The following is a 20,981-nucleotide window of genomic DNA, read 5'->3' on the forward strand; positions in this document are numbered from 1 at the left end:
AGAATATGGGTGATGTTGAAATCATACTCCAAAGTCTTGTTTTCCTTTCCATGTGACTTATTTTTTATTTATTTTTTTCCTGTCAGGGCTCCGAGTTCTTAATTCAGCAGAACTCCCTGACCTCAACTGCTGAGTGCGTCATGCTCCAAAATATAACCAATGAATCTTTTGAGAGGACTATTACTATAGCAAAAGGCAATTCTAGCCTAGGTAAGTCCCTTCCTTTCCACATATATCTTGCCTCTTCAACCCTCTTGCCAAAGATGAAATATCAAACATGGTTTCAGCATTGTTGGCTGTAGGTGATAAAAAAGGTGTTACAAATTTTCCTATAGTTTTTATGGTTTCTCTTTTTATGTACTCTTTATTTTTCCTGAAATGGTTAATAGGTTTGTTTACTTCAGACTAGCCTAAATCCCTCACTCTCTTAATTATTTAAGAGTATTCACGAGCATCATTTACTTTCAAGAACAGATATACGAACTGTTTGTGTATGAAACAGCAAATCAGAAAAGGAATTCTTAGAAAATGAAAAGTCAGCAATTTGGAATTTCAAATTCTTTGAAAAAGTAAATTATTAGTTTCTTTGAATGTTACCAGTTATGCATAAGTCAGTTTGTGTTTAATTTCTCTCATTCACTGAAATAAAGACTAAAAAGACAGCCAGGTGTGCCAGCACCGAACTATAAATGCAAGTTATTCAGTATTTCTTCCCAGGTGGCAGGGTTTTCGCGTCCTCTTTTACCCATAAAGGGTTGCATTTGGTGAACAGTCATAAAACTTTCTGAATCGGACAAAGAAGATTTCCTGTAGACATGCGGTCCCAATTACAGTAGCTAAAACCGTATGCAGGCAGAGCACAGGCTTTTGAGTTGATGACTCAGCTCTGTCCCTAGCGCTTGGTGCTGATAAATAGGATCATAAATTAGTTGCTCTGGATGCCCAGTCGTGGCCCGAGACACTCTGTTTAGCTCCACATCAGAGGTGATGTTCTTCTGTCATGGGACCAGGCAGTTTCCTCTGCATTGGTATCTTACGGAGGAGTATTGTTTCCTTGTTAAATCTGAGACTTGGTGGAGAAGCCAAACAGCGCTTACTTCCTGAGCGGGATTCCAGTCTCTGTCTCCAGGATGTTGTTCCATTCGGTGGCAGCCAGGTACTGCTAACAGCAGCTAAATGGAGAGTTATAGCAGAGAATTTCTCCATAGTTACAATATTTCTTATACATTGTATTTGGTAGAGTAACATAGAACTTAAGCTACAGAGCTTCTTATTAATGTGTTAATTATGAGACAGATATTACGGGTATCTAAACGTGTGAGAAATATTTCATCTGGTAATACAGGGTTTCTGAAAGCATGTTACTTTGGTTTTTTTTTTTTATGTTTTTTTAATTTTATTTTATTTTAATTTTTATTACTTATTTATTTTGAGTTGAGAGAGAGAGGCAGAGAGAGAGAATCCCAAGGAGGCTCCGAACTATCAGCATGGAGCCCCACACGGGGCTCAAATTAACAAACTGTGAAATCATGACCTGAGCTGAAATCAAGGGTTGGACACTTAACTGACTGAGCCACCCAGGCGCACCGCCCCCCATTAAATTTTTTTTTTTTTTTTTGAGAGAGAGAGAGAGCTAGCAGGGAGGGGCACAGAGAGAGGGAGACAGAGGATCTGAAGCAGGCTCCACACGGACAGCAGAGAACCCACAATGCGGGGCTCAAACTCATGAACCCTGGAATCATGACCTGAGCCGAAGTACAATGCTTAAATGAGTGAGCCGCCCAGACACCCCTGGAAGGAAAGCATGTTACTTTGAATACTAGTTCTGTGGGATGTTCATAGGAGTGTAAATGGGCTACAAGTTTAGAGGTCTGGAATGTGATACACGTAAGGAGACAGATTTTTGTTTGCAAAAAATACTTCTTGGAATCTTCGGCACTCAGATGTGCACTGTGGATCTCTAAGAAGAGGTTATAGAATGCAGCATTTCTCACATTTCATTGGCCACGGAACCCAATTTGTTGACTAACTTGTAAGGCAGAGGTTTTGCAAAGCCCATGTGAAAACCCCTATTCTAGTGTATTTATTTATTCAACTATCAAACACTTATTGTCTTCTGTATTCTCAGCACCATGCATAGATAGCATGCTTTAATCACTTTCTTCCAGGAACATGAGTTTTAGAGAATAAGAAAATCAACATATAGAATCCTAAATGCATTAAGATACTCTACACACTATGATAGACACTCATATAAAGAACATTTGAAAGCTTAACAGGAATAACTGATGCCTACTCTGAGTGTCGAGGAGTTTAGAAAGATTTCAAAGGGGAGATTTTTATCACATAACTGAGGGATGGGGAAAAATCGGAAGCTGCTAGAGCTGAGGCAGAGTGATGTGAAACATGACTGGTTTCTGTGGCGTGGATGAGGTGGGGTGTGACAGTGGGCAGAGTGAGAATTGAAGCTGAAGAAATGATAGGTGGGATACGGTTGCTGGAGGGGTTCCTGTGCGGGACACAGGACGTCTGTCCTAACACCCTCCTGCTTTAGGTTCCTACCGGAGGTGGTTGCTAAGGGCAGAAGAGGGACATGATCTGATTGCGTTTCAAGATCATTCTGGCACAGGCTGGTAGATTATATTGGAAGCAGTTGGGAGACTCTTGTAAGAACCATGGTGTGAGCATACCTGATTTTACAAACTGACCCCTTGGCTTGCTTGCCTATTTTTAGTTTGCTGAGAGGATGTTGACTTTTGTCAAATATTTTTCTTCATCTGTTGAGACAATCATGTGGATTTTTTGCTTGCTCTATTTTAGTATGTCAGGCTATATCATTTTTTAGTGTCATACAGGACATAGAGAATTGACCGTTTTAAATATTTTTAAGTGTGTATTTCTGTAACAATAAGTCCATTCACATAGTTGCACAGCTTGTCACTACCAGCCATCTCCAGTAGTTTTTCATCTTCTCAAACTGAAACTGTGTACTCATTAAATAATAAATACCCATTCTCCCTGTCCCCTGGTACCCATTCCGCTGTCTGTGTCTATATATATATTTTGACTCTCCTAAGAACCTCATGTAGATGGAATCATACAGTATTTGTCCCTTTGTGACTGGCTTGCTTCTCTTAGCATAATGTCTTCAAGATTCATTCATTCAAATCACATGTCAGAATTTCTTTTATTAGGTTTTTTAGGATTTCCTTCCTTCTTAAGACTAAGTAATAATGCCATTTTATATATAAGCACCACCTTCATTTATTGTTGGACACTTGGGTTGCCTCCACCTTGACTTTTAAGTTTAGATGTAAGAAATACACTAAGATGATGAAGCTCTTGGGGAAAAAAAGCAGTGAAAGGTGAACTATCCTTGCGTTCTACCATATCGGGAAATCCTTTTAAAAACATTTTTTTTCACACTTATTTATTTTTGAGGGAGCTAGACAGAACACGAGTGGGGGATAGGCAGAGACAGGCTGGGACACAGAATGCAAAGCAGGCTCCAGACTCTGAGCTGTCAGCACAGAGCCCCACGCGGGGCTTGAACTCATGGACCACAGGATCATGCATGACCTGAGCCGAAGTCGGACGCTTCACTGACTGAGCCACCCGGGCGTCCCAGGAAATCCCATTAAACCTCAGTTTGACTTTAAAATTAAATCGTAAGAACTCTTTGCTGCATCTACTGTGAGAATGAAGACCATTGTCAGTAATTAGACCGTCGACAGCACAGAGAATGTTGACATCATTCTGAAGAGATGCACCGGTACAGTGAAGGTCCCCGGAGGAACTGTACGGAAGGACTTCAGTCACATAAATATGGAACTCAGTCTCTTGGAAGGAAAAAGAAGAGGCTCTGAGTTGACAAATGGTGGGGAAATAGAAATGAACTGGCTACCATTTGTACTATCTGTAGTCACGTGCAGAACGTGGTCAAGGGCGTTACGCTGGGCTTCTGTTATAAGATGAGGTCTGTGTATGCTCATTTCCCCTTCAATGTTATTCAGGAGAAGCCTTCTCCTGTTGAAATCTGAAATTTCTTGGGTGAAAAATACATCCACAGGGTTGGGTGAGGCCGGGTGTTGCTTGTTCAGTATCTCAAACCCGGAAAGATGAGTTAATTCTTGAAGGAAATGATGTTGAATTTGTATCAAACTCAGCTGCTTTGACTCAGCAAGCCGCAACAGCTAAAAACAAGGGTATTGGAAAATTTGGGGATGGCATCTATGTTTCTGAAAAAGGAACAGTCCAGCACGCTGATGAATAAGATCTAAGTCGTTCAGCTACAGAAACAGCAAGATGCCACATGATTTTTCTGATTTTTCAGCCTTCCTTGTGATATTTTAAAGAGGCAATAAAAGCTGCATTGATTTGGGGCTTTTTCTTAAAGTAAAAGAAAATAAGGTTAAATAAAAGCATAAGGGAGCCGTTTCATTTGCTTTCGAGACTAAACCACTTACTTGTAAGTGGGAAATTATAGCACCATTAGTTTGCCAACTAATTTGTAATATAAAAGTATAAGTAACTTGTAGTTTTATTTCTCCAGTTCATTGACATCATTTCAAATAATTTATGTATGCAAAATGTTTTCAGGGCTTTGTTCCTGGATGTTACACTTCCTGGAACCCATTGAGGTTCCTCTAGCATTTTGGGGTTCAACTTCAATATGCCAAAGAAACAACATTTATCCATTACCTCATTTGACAGATGTTGGACATTCAGATTTTTATAGCATTTATAGTAAAGAAATGCAAAGGGATCACAAAAAAAGGACTATTTAAAATCTGTGTAAAACACTAAAATAATTAAATCATTCATTTAAGCTTTTAAAAAGTGTTGCCTTTACAATGTAAATTAACAAAAAAGTGTGTTTATGTTTTAGAAAACCTAAATAGAGAGGCTGGCTTTGTGCTGATAGGAGAGTATGCTCTGAAAGGGTCTATCACTGAACACATTTTCTTAGATTCATAGTCTCCCCTTAATTAACTGTATAAGATTGTTTGCACTTTCAGCCTTCTGGATAATTTGTTTCTTTCTCTAGTGATAACCAAAAGAAATTGTTAATAAATGACAGACTTCCATAAAAGCTGCCACATTCTGTTTGCTTTGGTGTCATGAATCACTTCTTTTTTAACTTTGTTAAATTTAAGGGAGAAATGTTATATTCAGATACATACACATGCACATAATATCTTTGAAAAATCTAATCTTGATGATTTTTGATAAGGTTGTGGTCCATTGGCTGATTACATTGTATTAGAACTTGAAGGTAAAAAGAAAAGGTCAAAAGGTCAGATAGAAAGAAACGTATTACCTTCTTTTCACTGATTAGGAACAGAAACACAGGCAGACTCAGGAATTTCTCTGAAAAGTATTCAGCAGTTGGAAGGTGGAGCCAGTACTCAAACCTTAGTCTGTCTCTGGTTTTCACGTACCATACGTCACACTTTAGTGCTTGCGTTGCCCAAGGCTACATCAAGATGACTAGAATATGCTTTACTTTAAAGCTGAATTAAGGGGCACCTGGGTGGCTCAGTCAAGTTAAGTGTCTGACTTCAGCTCAGGTCATGATCTCATGATCTCCAGGTTTGTGAGTTTGAGCCCCACGTCAGGTTCTATGCTGTCAGCTCAGAGCCTGGAGCCTGCTTCGGATTCTGTCTCTCTCTCTCTCCGTCTCTCTCTCTCTGCCCTTCCCCCACTCAAGCTGTCTTTCTCTGTCTCTCAAAAAATAAATAAATGTTAAAAAAATGAATACATAAAGCTGAGATTTGCAGTTAGCCTTTAGAGAGCAATATAGCTTTGGATTGGGCTAGAGATGCATTTAGAATACATTTTTGTGAGTTTTCTTTTGCTTTTATTTTGTACTTTTTTGGGAACTTTGTGCCAGGCACTTTGAAAGGTACTCCCCATGTTTTTCTCATATAATTCTTTAAACAACTCTAAAAGGAGATATTATTCCCATTTTACAGATGAGTAAAATGAGGCCAAGTGTGACGTTAAGTCAGCGCAAGGCCATACTGATTAGAAGTGGTGAAACTCAGATTTGGAATCAGTTCTCTGGTTCTACAGTGCGTGATTTGGGCTGTTCTATTATATTTCTTGCAGGAAAAACATTGAGAGATCTTAGAAGTTACAAGCAAAATCTCATTAGTGGATATTATATTATACAGAATTTCTTGAACCCCCAAAATTATCACCTAGTGAAAGGAAAGTATAAGCTGAGCAAATTGGTGCCAACTTCTTGGTTTATGTAGTTGATGTGACTGGGAAACCTTAATAGCTAGTAGCTGGTGGAATCGTGGGTTAAATGTACCATTAAAAGTGAATTCAGAGGTCATATTGACTGTAGCTCATGATGATTTGTCCCATGTCTGTGACTTGCTTTATTTTTTTTTAATTTCTTTAATGTTTATTTTTGAGAGAGAGAGAGAGAGAGAGAGAGACCGAGTGTGAGTGGGGGAGGGGCAGAGAGAGAGGGAGACACAGAGTCCGAAGCAGGCTCCAGGCTCCAAGCTGTCAGCACAGAGCCCGACACGGGCTCAAACCCACAAGCCGTGAGATCATGACCTGAGCCAAAGTCAGATGCTTAACCGACCGAGCCACCCAGGTGACCCAGTGACTTGCTTTATTTATACCGCACATGGTGGCAGTGAGAACAAGATGATGGGTTAGAGTCCTGGTCTATACCACTGAGCTAAATTTTGTTTCATACTCTTGCCTTTTAATTTTAATTTTACCATAGTAGTCATTTGGTGGGTCTTGATGGGAGGAAGGGTGGCAACATCAGGACAAGCTAGAGTACCTATTGAAACATTCCAGACCCACCCCGTTTGCTTGTAAGAAACGCACTAGGGGTGAAACAGCATCCAACTTGTTGCTTTATGGGAAGCAGGGGTGTTTCCTTGACAACAATGCATTTAGAAATCATCAGTGTAAGTCTTAACAATATTTTAAATACCTTTGATAATAGTTCATTTCTATCAGAAACTGTAACTAGAGCTCAGATGTCCCATATCCAGGTATGAAATATCAAGTTGGAAACATTATAGTCAGGATTATTCTCAGAAAGGTATTCTCAGAAATCTAGTTTGGTATTATTAAAGTTAATATTTAGGAGCGCCTGGATGGCTCAGTCGGTTAAGCTTCCAACTTTGGCCCAGGTCATGATCTCGTGGTTCATGAGTTTTCAAGCCCCGCATCAGGCTCTGTGCTGACAGCTCGAAGCCTGGACCCTGCTTCGGATTCTGTGTCTCCCTCTGTCTCTGCCCTTCGCCTGCTCTCACTCTGTCTCTCTCAAAAATAAACAAACATCAAAAAAATTTTTTTTTTAAATGTTAGTATTTAGAAGAATTTCTTTATTTTTATATTAACAACAAAACCTAAAAAGGAATTTGTGACTTCTCTCAAAGCAGGTTTTTGCAAACTACCCTTATAGAGTTGTACCTCTTCTTATATTATTTAATTATATGATCTTGTTTGGAAGGAACTTCTAGCACTTTGTTTTAAGTGAATTTACATTATTTTATGTAAAGTTTTAAACATAATTTCAAAAAGTTTTATATTTTTGGAGAAAGGGTAGGGTGAGTAGGGAACATAAATCCAGAGGGCGTTCGTTGAGAAACCCTTTTGGAGGAAGTGGTGTTGACGAGCAAGAAGGAATTAGCCGACCGGAGCTTCGGGAAGAAGGTGTCAGGCCAACACGGAAGTGGGGAGAGACTAGGTGTATTTCTGAAGGCAGTCAACATGGCGGGAGGAGACGGAGCCCAGGGCGTGGTGCTGAAGAAGGGCGCACGTCGGGAGGGCCAGGCCAGCAGTGCCCTATGGGTTGTGCCACTGAAGTGTGTTGTAGGTGTGTCCTGCACGGCAGGACGCTGGTGAAGGATTGTTAACAAGGGAGTGATGTGATTTGTCTTGTTTGAACGGTCGCTGTGTCTGCTGTGACAAGAGTGCAATGGGAAGACCAGTTGAGAAGCTCTTTCAAAAGGTGGGGCAAGAAGTGCGAGCTTGGCGTGGGGTTGGCCGGGAAGCGGAGAAGGGTGAATGGATTTGCGATACATTTTGGAGACAGCGATGACAGGACGTGGTGAGGGATTAAATACAAGAGCTGAGAGAGAGGGGTAGGAATTGAGAACAACTCCAACATTTCTGCTTTGAGAAATGGAGAGTAGGGTACTGGTGCCATTGTCAAAAATGGGAAGAAGTACGGGAAGTGGAAACTTGGAAGTTCAGTTTTGTATATCCCAACGTTGTGTCTCCTGTTAGCCATCCAGGGAACATGTTGGGACGGCAATTAAATACCCAAACCTGGAGCTCATACTTCAGACTTAGAGATAAAATGGGAAGAGATTAGGATTAAGTCCACATCACTTCAGTTAAACAGACCACTGTACATCAGTCACTGAGGATAAGACTTGAAGAAAAGCTTCTTGGTGTTAGCTATCCTTTTTTTTAATCTCAAGAAATCAGCATAGTACTTGGCACATAGTAGGCATGTAGTAAATATATACTGAATGAATAAATGAACTAGAAATAATAATAATAAATAATAGCACAGAGTTTCTTAATTTACACAACTAATTTTCCCTTTGTAGTCTTGTTATCTATTCTCTTATATGTCTAAGAAACGAACTGCTATAAAATTGATTTGTTTCTGTCAAAATATTTTCCTCAGGAGCGTTTTCTCTTTCAGGGGCAACACATCAATAACCTGAGTTGTAGTCACTCCACAACATAGACCTATTTCATCTCTGATATGTCTAACATAGATTATCATTTTCTGGATATAATTTCACAACCATTTCAAAAAGTAGATTTTGTGTTAACATTTTTTTTCTTTCCTTTTGATTGTGTTTTATTGGATAAAAAAGTTACTCCTTTTATCTGTGAATCCATAGGGTATATTAAATTCAACTTAAAATGAATTTGAAGGTCAAGTATTTGATATATATCTGTGCTTCCCCTTTACCATAGGGATGACAGTAAGTGCTAATAAAGATGGCTTGGGGATGATCGTTCGAAGTATCATTCACGGAGGTTCCATTAGTCGAGATGGCCGGATTGCCGTTGGGGACTGCATCTTGTCTATTAATGAAGAATCTACTATCAGTTTAACCAATGCCCAAGCGCGAGCGATGTTGAGAAGACACTCTCTCATCGGGCCTGACATTAAGTAAGTATCATTTGGACTCCAGTTTGGCTTGGGAAATTCAGGAAGTTCAATTCACGGATCTTTTTTTCTTTTTTTTTCAGTATGTACTTCTGTTTACTATGCTAAAATTATCACACATTTACTAAAAATAAATCACTCAGAAATTTGACTATTCCTGAATAGTTCTTGATTGTAGATATAGTTTCTTTAAGATGATACAATGTTTAAATATTTGAAAAAAATTGCCTGCTGTATTTAATTTTACTCTAATAATTCTGCAAGAACCTTAGGTCTCCGTGATATGAGCCATCTCTCATAGAACAGGATGTCCACTTAGGATCAGTATAAGGAACTGTGTACTACCTAATTGACCTATGCAAATCCTAGAACTAAGCTAGTTTTTCAGTGGTCGGTCATGGAAGAGACTATATAGAACAGTGTCAGTCTGACCCATAATTCACCCTTTGGTCAACTACCTCGTGATCCAAGAGAATTCACCAATCTGTTGGTATAGTCTGATTGTAGGTCATGTAGGCCATTTTGTCAGGAAGTGCTTAAAACTATCCCATAATCCCATATTGTGCTAAAAGCACATCATATATGTCGCTTGGTTTTTAAGTCACAAAACATTTCTTGAGCGAACATAAAAATCAGTTTATGACTCTGACACACCTCATCAGTGTAATAGCTTGGCTTTTCTTCTCTCGCATCAACTATTGAATATTTGTATTTAATGTATAAGGGATAAAATAGTAAAATAAGAGCACAGGGAAAGATGGTTTAGCTTACATTGAAGTAATGATTACCAGTATGGGAAACTTTGCTGCATTAATGTTATTTTACTGACTGCATTCTCTATTATTCTTGTGCAAAGTATATACTGCTAGAGCTTTGGTAAGAAAACTGTATTTACAATCTGTTTTTCATTCTGCCATCAGCAAATAGCAGAAAAATGTATACTGTCTGAAGTGGATTCTGCTATCTTACACAAAAGAAGTATTATTTTTAGGCAGAATTTCAGTGATGGACTTTGTAAATTTGCATGCCCTTTTGACTTTTGTAATGGAATGGATCATCTCATCATGTGACAGTTCCTTAATTATCTGAATAATGTGAGTCCAAGAGAATACATTAAAAATGTCAGTGCCTCTAAGAAAAAAGAGAAACTTTAAGAGCTTTCTTCACCACTTATAGACCAGTGCCCATTCATCTAGCTTCAAAGATGAATGACATAGACCCACATGGAGACCCTTTTTTGCAAGGCTTTTAGCTTACATGGTTTAGATGGAGTATAAAACACACATGGCCTGGTAACTGATCATTTGATTTATTGTGTGATACGCACGTCTTATGCTCTAGGCACCAATGCGAGTCCCCTGCCCAGTTTTTGGCACTGAGGCCCGGAAACGGTGCCTGTGTCTAGTCTTCCCCCTCAGTTCAGATGTCCCACAAAACTTACAAAGTGGCCGAAAAATAAGACGATTGTGACACTGTTTTGGCCTAACTTAGGCATCTAGGCCACTCTAGAAAAGTCTAATGGTACTTTTTCAAGCTCCCAAAGTCATTTTTTCTCTTTTCCTCATTTCTGTTGCTACTGTCCTTTGCTTTGTTTGTTCTCCCACCTTCTGATTCAGCACCAGAATGGACCCATTCATGCTGACAGCAGCTTCATGAGGGCCTTGAGGATATCTAAAGAGAGAGCCTCATGAATTACTGCTTTAGGATCCCAGGAGTCAGAACATATCGTAAAGAATAAGAAAAGTCCTGCATCTTCCCCTCCTCTGAAGACCAGTCAATCCATTTCTTTCTCACATGGTCAGGTGTGTGGGGATGTACACAGGCAGAAACACGCAAAACACATTGATTTCTTCTCAAGTGTCCTGGTAAGGCTGTGATTCAGATGGGTCTGATTTGACTTACTGGGTAAATGGTAGAAAGAAATTAGAATCACATAATCCTTTTTCAGAAAAAGCGTGTTAAATGATCAACACAAATAGCCATTTAGATTGACCAGGGCTGAGCAGCGTGTTCCGTGCATTTTGCATGAAGTGTTTTGGCCCCGTCCCCTTCTTATCACTTGCTTTTATGAAGCAGAGGTTTAGAATTACCTTAAAAGCTCTGTGAGTAATCCTCCCAAAAAGAAAGTCTAGTCCTTCCACTACTCTGAATGGAACCATAACGTTGCCCCTGGCCAGTTAAGCTTTGCTGTCATTGCTGGATGTAGGCTCCATCCACGTCTCTTCCTCTTTATTTCTGGTTATGAGCCTAGCTTGATGTGGGATAGGAGTGGAGGGAGTGTATTGGGGGGACTTAGAAAATAAGAGGCTCTAAATGGTTCAGTTACATAACTGGCGGGTTTTAGGAAAATCATTGCTTATTGAAGATAATGTACCGAATTTCTTTTTTGCTGTTTACGATAGATAGCTGGGAACTTGGTGTGTGTGTGTTCATGCGTGCCTGGGTAGATAATGTGAGTTTCAAGAGTTCAAGAACAGCCAGTTTAAGTTCCAGGTTTCATTATTTTCTATGGAAAACCAGATGTGAAGCCTCACCAGAATGCACTGTTTCACTTCTCACTCCACCTTGCCAGGAGCTCTTATATTTCTATAATAATAGCCAGGGTTTTGTGCTTAGCAGCAGCTGCTTCTAACATCTGCCAGATAATTACCGAGCTGAATCAGAATTCACCTGCCTTAACCCAAAGTGTGGGATGAATTCCTGATCAAGGAATAAAAGATTGATTGCAGTTATATTTTTCCATGCTTGTTAATAATCACTGCTATAGACACCAGTGAAGAGCAGATGCTTTTCTGGGGGAGGTGTAGATGGGGAGGGAGGTGGAAAGGGGAAAAAAAAAACAACCAGGAGCACCCACTTTTAACTACATATGTATGCATCTCACATTCAGCACAAGACATTGACATTTGTTAACACCATTGTAAAAAGATGCCGCGGCGTATGCTTCACATTCTAGATTTTCTACAGCACCTGCTGATGATCGAGCCCCCTTTTATGTGTGAGTATCGGTGATTCAAAAGCTCATTATGGCTGTGTGTTACAACTTGTCTGTGAAAACCATTTCATGCTTTTATAACTTCCCAGTGCAGGGATACATCCAGATAATAGATTCAGTGTATACATTTTGCACCCCCCCCCATTTATTTCAGAACATAAATCCCAAAAGAACTATGAGATTGTTACATTTTCACATTGCACTGCTGATTGTGAACTCATTTGAAAATCACATTTTCCAACTACTAAGCTACCAGGCTCTTTGTCAGGGAATGTCTGCATGTGCAGACGCGGTCTCGGGATTAATAGCCGTATCACATTTCGGCGTTCCTAATGCTATTCTTTTTTCTTCCACCCCATTTGTAACCAAAGATTAGTTTACATTTAAGAATTTTTAGTACAACTGTCAAATAAGCTGTTGCGGTGTGTTTATTTTTGGTGCTCTGGCGATTTGGAGGTTTTGTGTGCTGTATGACCAGGCGTGTGTTAGAATTGCTTTGCATGTGCTGTTGCATTGTGGGCCTCTTGTTCTGGTGTCCTTGCTGTCTGTGGGCTAACTACTTATGCAAACTGCCTTCTTTTCCATTTCTCACTGCCATCTAATGTATCAGAAAAATATTTGTAAAACTCCCTGTCCCCTAGCCTTGGTAAAAGAAAAAAACAATTTGGGACGAACACGGAGGAAAATTCATTTTCAGCGTTGTTAGGGGTAGAAACCTTTTTTCCTTCTCGAAACATTTAAAAAAAATCAATAGTTTGAACTGATTATTATTATTTTTGCTATTGTGTTCCAGCTCCCCCCTCAACTCCTGACTTTTATTTATTTATAAAAGTCTTTTTATGTGTTTTATCTTTTATTTTTATGTTTTTATTTATATGTTTTACCTGACTTTTATTTATATGTTTTACCTTTACTGAGTCTTCAGAAATAATGCCAGTTTTCTTGAATGGGCTTTTTAGTTTTAGGTTTATCTTTACTTGTCTTCGTGTAAAATAGAATCAATCTTCCTGACATAATGTGTTACACATTTTTTACTCATTATTTTTGAAGGGATAAATTCAAGTTTATTATTCCATATATTTTTAACACCATGGAGAAGGTGTTTTTATAGATGAATAAATTAGCTAGAGCCAGAATTAGAATGTGACTCTGTCTCCCAGTGTACTCCTGAACCCTCTCAACTGTGCTGCTTTATTTTTGATCCTTGCGGTAAAAGTGTCATGAGGAGGCTCCCAAGGGTCCACGGAGTCGGCCAGAGTGATCAGGTGCGACCAGGCTAGCTGATGCCCTGGTACAGCACTGCCTTACATTTGTTTTATGCTTCTCGGGTTACAGCAGCCTCATAAAAAGTGACGTCCTTTTCGTGATTGAGGATATAAGGATTTGGTGGTGGTGATTTACCCTCCCATTACACTCTTGATGAGCAACAGAGCTGTGTCTTCTGACTCCAAATTTAAGTGACCTCACAAGAGTGAATGCTTTTTATGGAATAACCAATATGTCTGGAATTACATATCCTCCTCACTCAGTAAATTATGCCAGTGGTATAATTCTTATTTTATTATGGCATAAAAGACAGTCCTTTTATCCTTGCCCTCCATTGCTAAGGTTTTATGTACTTATTGTCTTCATGGGTAAGTTATGGATAGCTGGCTTAATAGTCTTCATGATTTTTATATTGTGCAATTTTGATACATACTTCTTCTTTTAGTTGCACAAGGTGCTGAACCAACTTCAAATTGAGTGTTTCTCTTACCTAACTGTTCCTTAATTTGAAGATCTCAGGACCACCTCCTTGAACAATCAGTTCTGTAGCCTTGTATTGATCAGTTCTGTAGCCTTATAGGGCAGCAGTAAACTTGAACTTCTAAATATCAGTTTCTAAACATTATAGCTGTAGTCAGCATCTTGCTTCATGCCCTCCATATTGTAGGCAGTCAGCCAGTATTTGTTGAATTAGTAAGTGACCATTCAAGGGCAAATATCAGGCTTTTCTCTAAAACCAAAATAGCTTACTAGGGAGTTGCTACAAATTAGGAAGAGAATCTTCCCATAAACTTGTGATAGTTTAACTTCAGACTTTCGGGTTCATAACTTAATAGAGCTAACATATAATTATTATAATGCTTATCAGTGCCTAAAATTAATTATATATTATGGATGAATATAAAATAATTTGGGGTAAGTAGTGTTTTAGTAGAGCATGCCTGATTTTTGTCTGCTAAGGAACCCAGAAATCTTTGGATGAAATCAGTGTTATTGCTGTTAGTTATGTTTCTAAGGATTAGTAGATCTTTCTAAAAATTGCTGTTACTCTTCTCATTCAGAAATGAAAATAATGCTGCTTTCCTCCCTCACATAATTATTAGTAAGCATATAGTTTATCAGCAGTTTAAAGTTTAATTGTCGCTTGACATTTAAAGTAAAAAAAAAAAAAGGAAACTTTAGGTGCAGCTGGGTAGCTCAGTCAGTTAATTGTTCAACTCTTGATTTCGGCTCAGGCTCAGGTTATGGTCTCATATCCTGAGATCGAGTCCCACTGAGTGTGGAACCTGCATGAGATGCTCTCTCTCTCTTTCTCTGTCTCTGTCTCTCTCTCTCTTTCTCTCTCTAAAAAAAAATGTAAACCTTAACCTGTTATTTTTGCTTATAGGATGCTTTATCTTTTCCAAGTTTGGATTCTCTGCTGAATAAGCTGTTAAATGAAAAAGTGAAAAAATAGGGATGAAGGGACAATATAATTTTATTTCTGTATTTCAGAAACTTTGCCTGTTAGGCAAAAAACTTTGCTTCCTTTTTTTCCCCTGGATTGTGTTCTGTTTCAGAATTACTTATGTGCCTGCAGAACATTTGGAAGAGTTCAAAATAAATTTGGGGCAACAATCTGGAGGAATAATGGCACTGGATATATTTTCTTCATATACTGGCAGGTGAGTGAAGCTTTAAGTTGGCTGCAGTGAGTGGCTGATACAGAAAGCTAGAAAGACTTTAGGAGCCAGAGTCAGGGAGGACTAGCAATGAAAAAGAATGGATTCCTTTTCTCTCTTCTAAGATTTTAAAAATACTCAGCCCCCATTACTTAAGAAACTATCATATAGTGTGGAAAATATATGACAGTTAAAATCAAGAAATTAAAATCCTCTTTAGTTGCACCACTCAGTATGGTACTTTTAACAGACTGGGTTTTGGGAATTTACCCCAGATTTCAGTATTATTTCATTGATTCCCTGGAGCCTACAGTTCGTATGGTATTGTATCATGGTTTTTCCTCTTTCATAAATGTTTTCAAACACATTCAGAAATTATACTTAGTTTTTTATTAACATACATACCTATTCAGAAATATTTTTAATGATTATTTCTTACTCTTTTGGAGTGTTCTGAACTGAACATCTTTGTATATATGCATGTTAGGCAACAGTGTATGGCTTTTTGAAGGCTTTTGACACATAATGTATTAAGAACCTTTAACACAGAGAAAGGTTTTTTTTATCTCCCCTAAGAATGTCAGAAAGTACATTTTGCTGCTGCTGCTGACTGAGTTCAACACAGGAAGAGAAATGTTGTCAAATTGCTTTTCCATGAAGAATGAACCATTTTACACTCTCAACCCCAGGCCTGTTTTTTCAATTGCATTAACAACTGAGTACCAGATTTCCCTTTAAGTATGGCAGAGAAGTGATGGCTCTGCAAACCTTGTGGAGTGTTCTCACAAGAGTTCTGCCATTCCATAGAGGATGTCAGAACATCCCGGAATACCCGGGTGTCCAGTGACCGTGCAGGTATCTTGATACGGCATCACGGTTTCCTCTGCGACGTGCTCACGACTGGAGTACTACAGAAAGCATTAGGGAAGGGAAAGGTATTTTATGAGCTAATGAGGAGGCGGAATGTCATAGGCCTTGGGGCCTCATGAATTTTATGGGAAAAGGAGTATTCACTCCACCTTGTGCACAGTTCAGCCATACCCCTCTCTAGAATTTGTCTCATGGTTAATGGCATTAATTGATTATAGCTTCCTGTCAAAATGGTAAAGCAATAATTCCAGTATCCCCCTAAAATATTATTTCGAATAGTTTAAAGACTATGCCAAGGTAACATCATATTCCTATTAAGTTCTGAGGCCTCACAAGCTCTCAAAAGTCATTAGAGAAACAGCCACTTTCAGCGCTGTGTGCTCCCTCCCAGCACATTGACCTGGATTGTCCAGTGCTGTGACTACTTGCTTCATTGCAGAGAAAGTATATTTGCGGTTAGTACAAGGGCCCTCAAAATAAAACAGCCTGCATTTTGTAGAAAAGGAATCTGCACCAGAGAGGATAAGTAACTTGTCCAAGTTCCGTAGCTACTAATTGGCAGAGCCAAGATTAGAATATCAACAGTCAGGCCCTATGTTCTTAACCTTTGGACTCGAAGAGAGAATTGCACAAGCCCAGTATAAAAATATGGGACAGTATAGCATGGAGGTTAGAGCTCAGGTTTTATAATAAGATGGCCTCAGTTCATACCTTACCTCTGTTACTTTACTGTGTGACCTTGTGCCAATTTCCCAAATCTGAATGCAGATGCACAAAGAGTTGTTATACTTGATAGAAATGTCATTGGTAGTGGCCAAACACAGGTGCAAAGAAGTCTAATTCATTCTTAGCCAAGTGAGTTCAGGAGAAGAGAACTGGTCCATTCTGTTCTCTGGAGCACACGGCACTTGATTCCTGTAAACCACATTCTAAGATGGATAAGGAATGAATGAACAGCACATTTATAGGAGCTTATCTGGGTTGATGAAAGGATTCTAGGATTATAGAATCATTTGAAGAAAATGGAGTTTTTGTATCAGAGGATTCGGGATATTAGTCTTACAGCTAAAAAGGTAGGAACATGAGGTTAGTGTATTTGAGAGGGTATCTGGGTAGCTCCCTGAGCTTGGGCTTGATGGGTAAGAACTTCTCCCATCCCCATGGCTGTCACTGAATATTTCAGTAACTCATTTTAAGTTCTTATTATTGGCTGCGTTCCATACCGGCTTCTCTGCCATCTTCCCTCCAGCTGTATTTCCTGAGGGTTAGCCTAGTTTTCACCTGTCTACCCTGTATCTTCAGGAGTACGGTTTCCCTCAGTCTCTCTAGTCCTCAGTCTGCTTCTCAAACATCCTTCTTAAATCCCCTTTTTGGACCCATTCCCATCAGTCTTGTCCCACTGTCAAGCTTAGGCTCCTGGGTCCCAGCCTCATTCAGAACCTTGTTACCTCAATTTGCACAGGAAGGGAATTCAAACATACGACAATGGGTAGGACAGATAGGCAGATTTCCTCTTCACATGAAAACAAAAATCTAACATTTAGGTCAAAGGAAGAATGAGACATTCAAGGAGAGCTTGGACAGTTGCTTTCCAAAGATGTTGTGAAACACATTCAAACACAGATGGATTATTGGGTTTGGGTTATGTGACTTCTGATCTCAGAGTCTAAAGGTTATACAACTTGACAGAGTTGAGTATTCATATCACTGGAGAATAGACATAATTTGAGTATACACTTTCTTTAGATTATTCAGCTTCTATAAAAGTCAACTGGAAACATTTATTAAATTAGAATTTTTATAGCCTTCTCTGCTTTCAAAAGAATGTGTTCACATATGTCTTTAGAAATCAATTTTTACTAACAGTGTAAGGACACACTATAACCAATTTAATCATTCTCTCTTGCTCTTACAATGTATTGATGCAAAGTATACCTTCCGAAAAACAAAGTATGTATCGATATGGTTTATTTACAGTTTAATTTAAAATTAGTTAACAGACGGAACACATTTTTTTATGTGCCTGGCATTTGGCAAAATCTGAATTCCTAAAGAAATTGAAAAGTGGCCTTGAATACAGGTACATTGTACACTGCTTTCTGTGAGGAGTATTCTATGCATGACCCCTCTGGGTGGGCTGAAGCTGGACCTAAAGCATCTTCTGTCTTTCTTGAAGGGAAAGCTTTGGTCTGTCCTTAGGAGGCGGAGATGCTAATTTTCTGTCTTATTTGTGGATAAGTTCTTTCAAGAACGGAATCAATCAGGGCCATACAAGTTTATAACCCACATGGTGCTTCTATCTCTTATATCTTTAGTTTAAGAAATATTTGTTGAGGGGCGCCTGGGTGACTCAGTCAGTTAAGCGTCCAACTTCAGCTCAGGTCATGATCTCACAGTCTTGGGTTTGAGCCCCGCATCAGTCTCTGTGCTGACAGACGGGAGCCTAGAGCTTGCTTCAGATTCTGTGTCTCCCTCTCTCTCTGCCCCTCCCCCACTCCCCCCCCCCCAAATAAATAAACATGAAAAAAATTTAAAAAAAGAGAAATACTTGTTGAATGTTTTTCTTTAAAGTTCTTGCATTTATCCCTTTCTTGTTCCTTTCCCATATTTCCTTGGGAAAGAAACAGACTAGCTAAGAATCTTAGTGTTCAGCTCTATCTCCAGACTAAGTTGTGGTAGATTGATTCTAATATAAGGTTTTCATTTTGTTTCATTAGGTTTTTCTTTTCCCCTTAATGTAAAATTGGCCAAGTATGTAAAAATATAAGGTAGCTCTGCATTTTTAGCCAAATAAATAATACGGTATATATAAGACAAACTTGCATAGTTTTACTAGGATTTTGGAGTACTCACTATGTAAATTTTTAACAGAGACATTCCAGAACTACCAGAGCGAGAAGAAGGAGAGGGAGAAGAAAGTGAGCTTCAAAATGCAGCATACAGTAATTGGAATCAGCCCAGACGGTAAGGACTATTTCTGTCTTCTGCCTACTCAGTGTTTAAAGATAGGGAGGTGTGGTTTCAAGTACTGGATTACAACTTGCTGCTGTGACATCAAGCAAGGTGTTTTAATATCCCTTACCCTCCGTTTCTTCATGTGTGCAGTGGAGAAGATAATGTGTTACTCCACGGGGTTGAAACTAACATGTATACAAAGGTTTGGCACGTAGTAGGGGTAAAATGTGGTTGACTAGAGAAAATTATGCACAGGTAGATAGAATGCATAATATTTTCTATAGAGTGTGATCTTAGGTATACCACCAAATGTTAATTTAAATTTTCTCTAGCATTTATAGCATATATATTCAAAACGTGTGTGTGTGTGTGCGCGCGCGTGTGTAAGCATCTTGTTATCACAGGCTGTAGTTATTTTAACCCATGCTCTGTCTGGAGCCAATTTCATATATAGAAAAGATAACTTTCCTAAATATGTTCCTATATATCCCTATGCATCACTAAGGCATATTTTTGTATTCATGCTGAGTAAAATCAAATTCAGTTTCATAGGAATTTATTGAGCTCTGATTATGGATGCACATGTTTTTGTGAATAACAGGGAAGTATGAGACAGAAATCCTACCTTCAAGGAAGTATAATATACTTGGATAGACAAGATATAGAGACACACAAAATAATTAAGGAAAAAAAGTAAGGTATTTTGCATTAAGTATAAAATAGAAGTAGTCACTGGATCGTCCCTGTAAACAGATCTACAAGTGACCATCATAATGGTTTCTTGCACTTATTTAGTAAACACTTATTATTTATTCTACACTGAATAAACAAAATACTCTGAAGAGAAAAATTTCTACTATTCAGGGATGTAATACAGTTTGATGATTTTCCTTGCTTACATTTAAACATTTCTGGTTGAGTCATATTCAAAATGTAGGAAACATTTTATATTGCTTTCACAAAAATCAGTAAGCATTTCTAGCCATTTAAAATGACTTTTTGAGAGGCTCCTGGGTGGCTCAGTTGGTTAAGCATCCAACTTCAGCTCAGGTCATGATCTCATGGTTCATGGGTTTGAGCCCCGCCTCAGGCTCTGTCCTGACAGCTGGGGGCCTGGAGCCTGCTTCGGATTCTGTGTCTCCCCCTCTCTCTGCCCCTCCCCCTTCATGCTGTGTCTCTGTCTCTCTCTCTGTCTCTTTCTCTCTCTCTCTCTGTCTCTTTCTCTCCCTCTCTGTCTCAAAAATAAACACTAAAAGAAATAAAATAACTTTTTGATTGGAATTCTTGTAAAGCTATTTAGGCTGCTTAAAGAAATCAAGGTCTTTCTGAATCATTCTCACACTCAGACCAAAATATAAATGCTAGATCTGTGGCAGAAAATAGATTATGGTGTTTCTTGTTTATATGAAGATAAAGGCAAAAGTAAGTTAGATGAAATTATTTTGTAGCTGGTGATCCTAGTGATAAACTTGAATTTTGTTGGAGGACAGAAATCACAAGTCTAACTTTTAAGATAGATTTATTAGCTTTTAATAACATTGTTGGAGAAAAAGTAGATTTTAGGAGACAATATGCAAAAAGTTTGGAGTCCCTAAGAGCCATGTTAGAATTCTAAGTTTGACACTTTTTAAGATAAATTTCTTAACCTCTGCTAGGTTTGTTTCTTCATCTGTAAAATGAGGTTAATAATCACATCTTTTAGATTTGGAGAATTCAGTGTGATAATGCACGTAAAATTTTTAGCACAGTGCCTCGTGCGGAGTAAGCAGTCAGTGGTTGGCCTGGTCAGTAATCACCGCCGCCATGACTAATAAGTAAGCAAATAAAAAATGTTGAACACAGGAATCATCTGATATTTTATTATGAGAAAGAATTGGGTGTAACTTCGGAAGTGGAAGATTTTTATACTTCTAGCCTGAGTTTTAGTCTTCACATCTCTAAAGGTGATAGCTACTTTACAGAGAGAATATGTTCGGAGCTTCCAGAAATCTTAAACAAGGTACCCTGTGCTAAGGTATTTTTTGGGAACAGTTCACAGAATAGCATGAGGAAGCTTATCGAA

At 38.7% G+C, this 20,981-nt stretch overlaps 1 protein-coding gene and 1 pseudogene across 13 annotated transcripts in view; both read left to right on the plus strand.

Annotated features, from left to right (window-relative positions):
• Positions 1 to 20,981, plus strand: part of MPDZ (multiple PDZ domain crumbs cell polarity complex component) — a 160,382-nt gene that overhangs the window by 91,786 nt on the left and 47,615 nt on the right. For all 13 annotated transcript variants that reach the window (XM_027047126.2, XM_027047131.2, XM_027047127.2 and 10 more), the window contains 4 exons: positions 87 to 210; positions 8,977 to 9,175; positions 14,993 to 15,097; positions 18,836 to 18,928. In XM_027047126.2, coding sequence (XP_026902927.1) covers positions 87 to 210; positions 8,977 to 9,175; positions 14,993 to 15,097; positions 18,836 to 18,928 — 521 coding nt within the window. The remainder of the gene's footprint in view (positions 1 to 86; positions 211 to 8,976; positions 9,176 to 14,992; positions 15,098 to 18,835; positions 18,929 to 20,981) is intronic.
• On the plus strand, positions 221 to 8,965 carry LOC128312202 (60S ribosomal protein L9-like; annotated as a pseudogene).

Source organism: Acinonyx jubatus, chromosome D4, assembly GCF_027475565.1.
Source record: "Acinonyx jubatus isolate Ajub_Pintada_27869175 chromosome D4, VMU_Ajub_asm_v1.0, whole genome shotgun sequence".
Taxonomy (NCBI): domain Eukaryota; kingdom Metazoa; phylum Chordata; class Mammalia; order Carnivora; family Felidae; genus Acinonyx; species Acinonyx jubatus.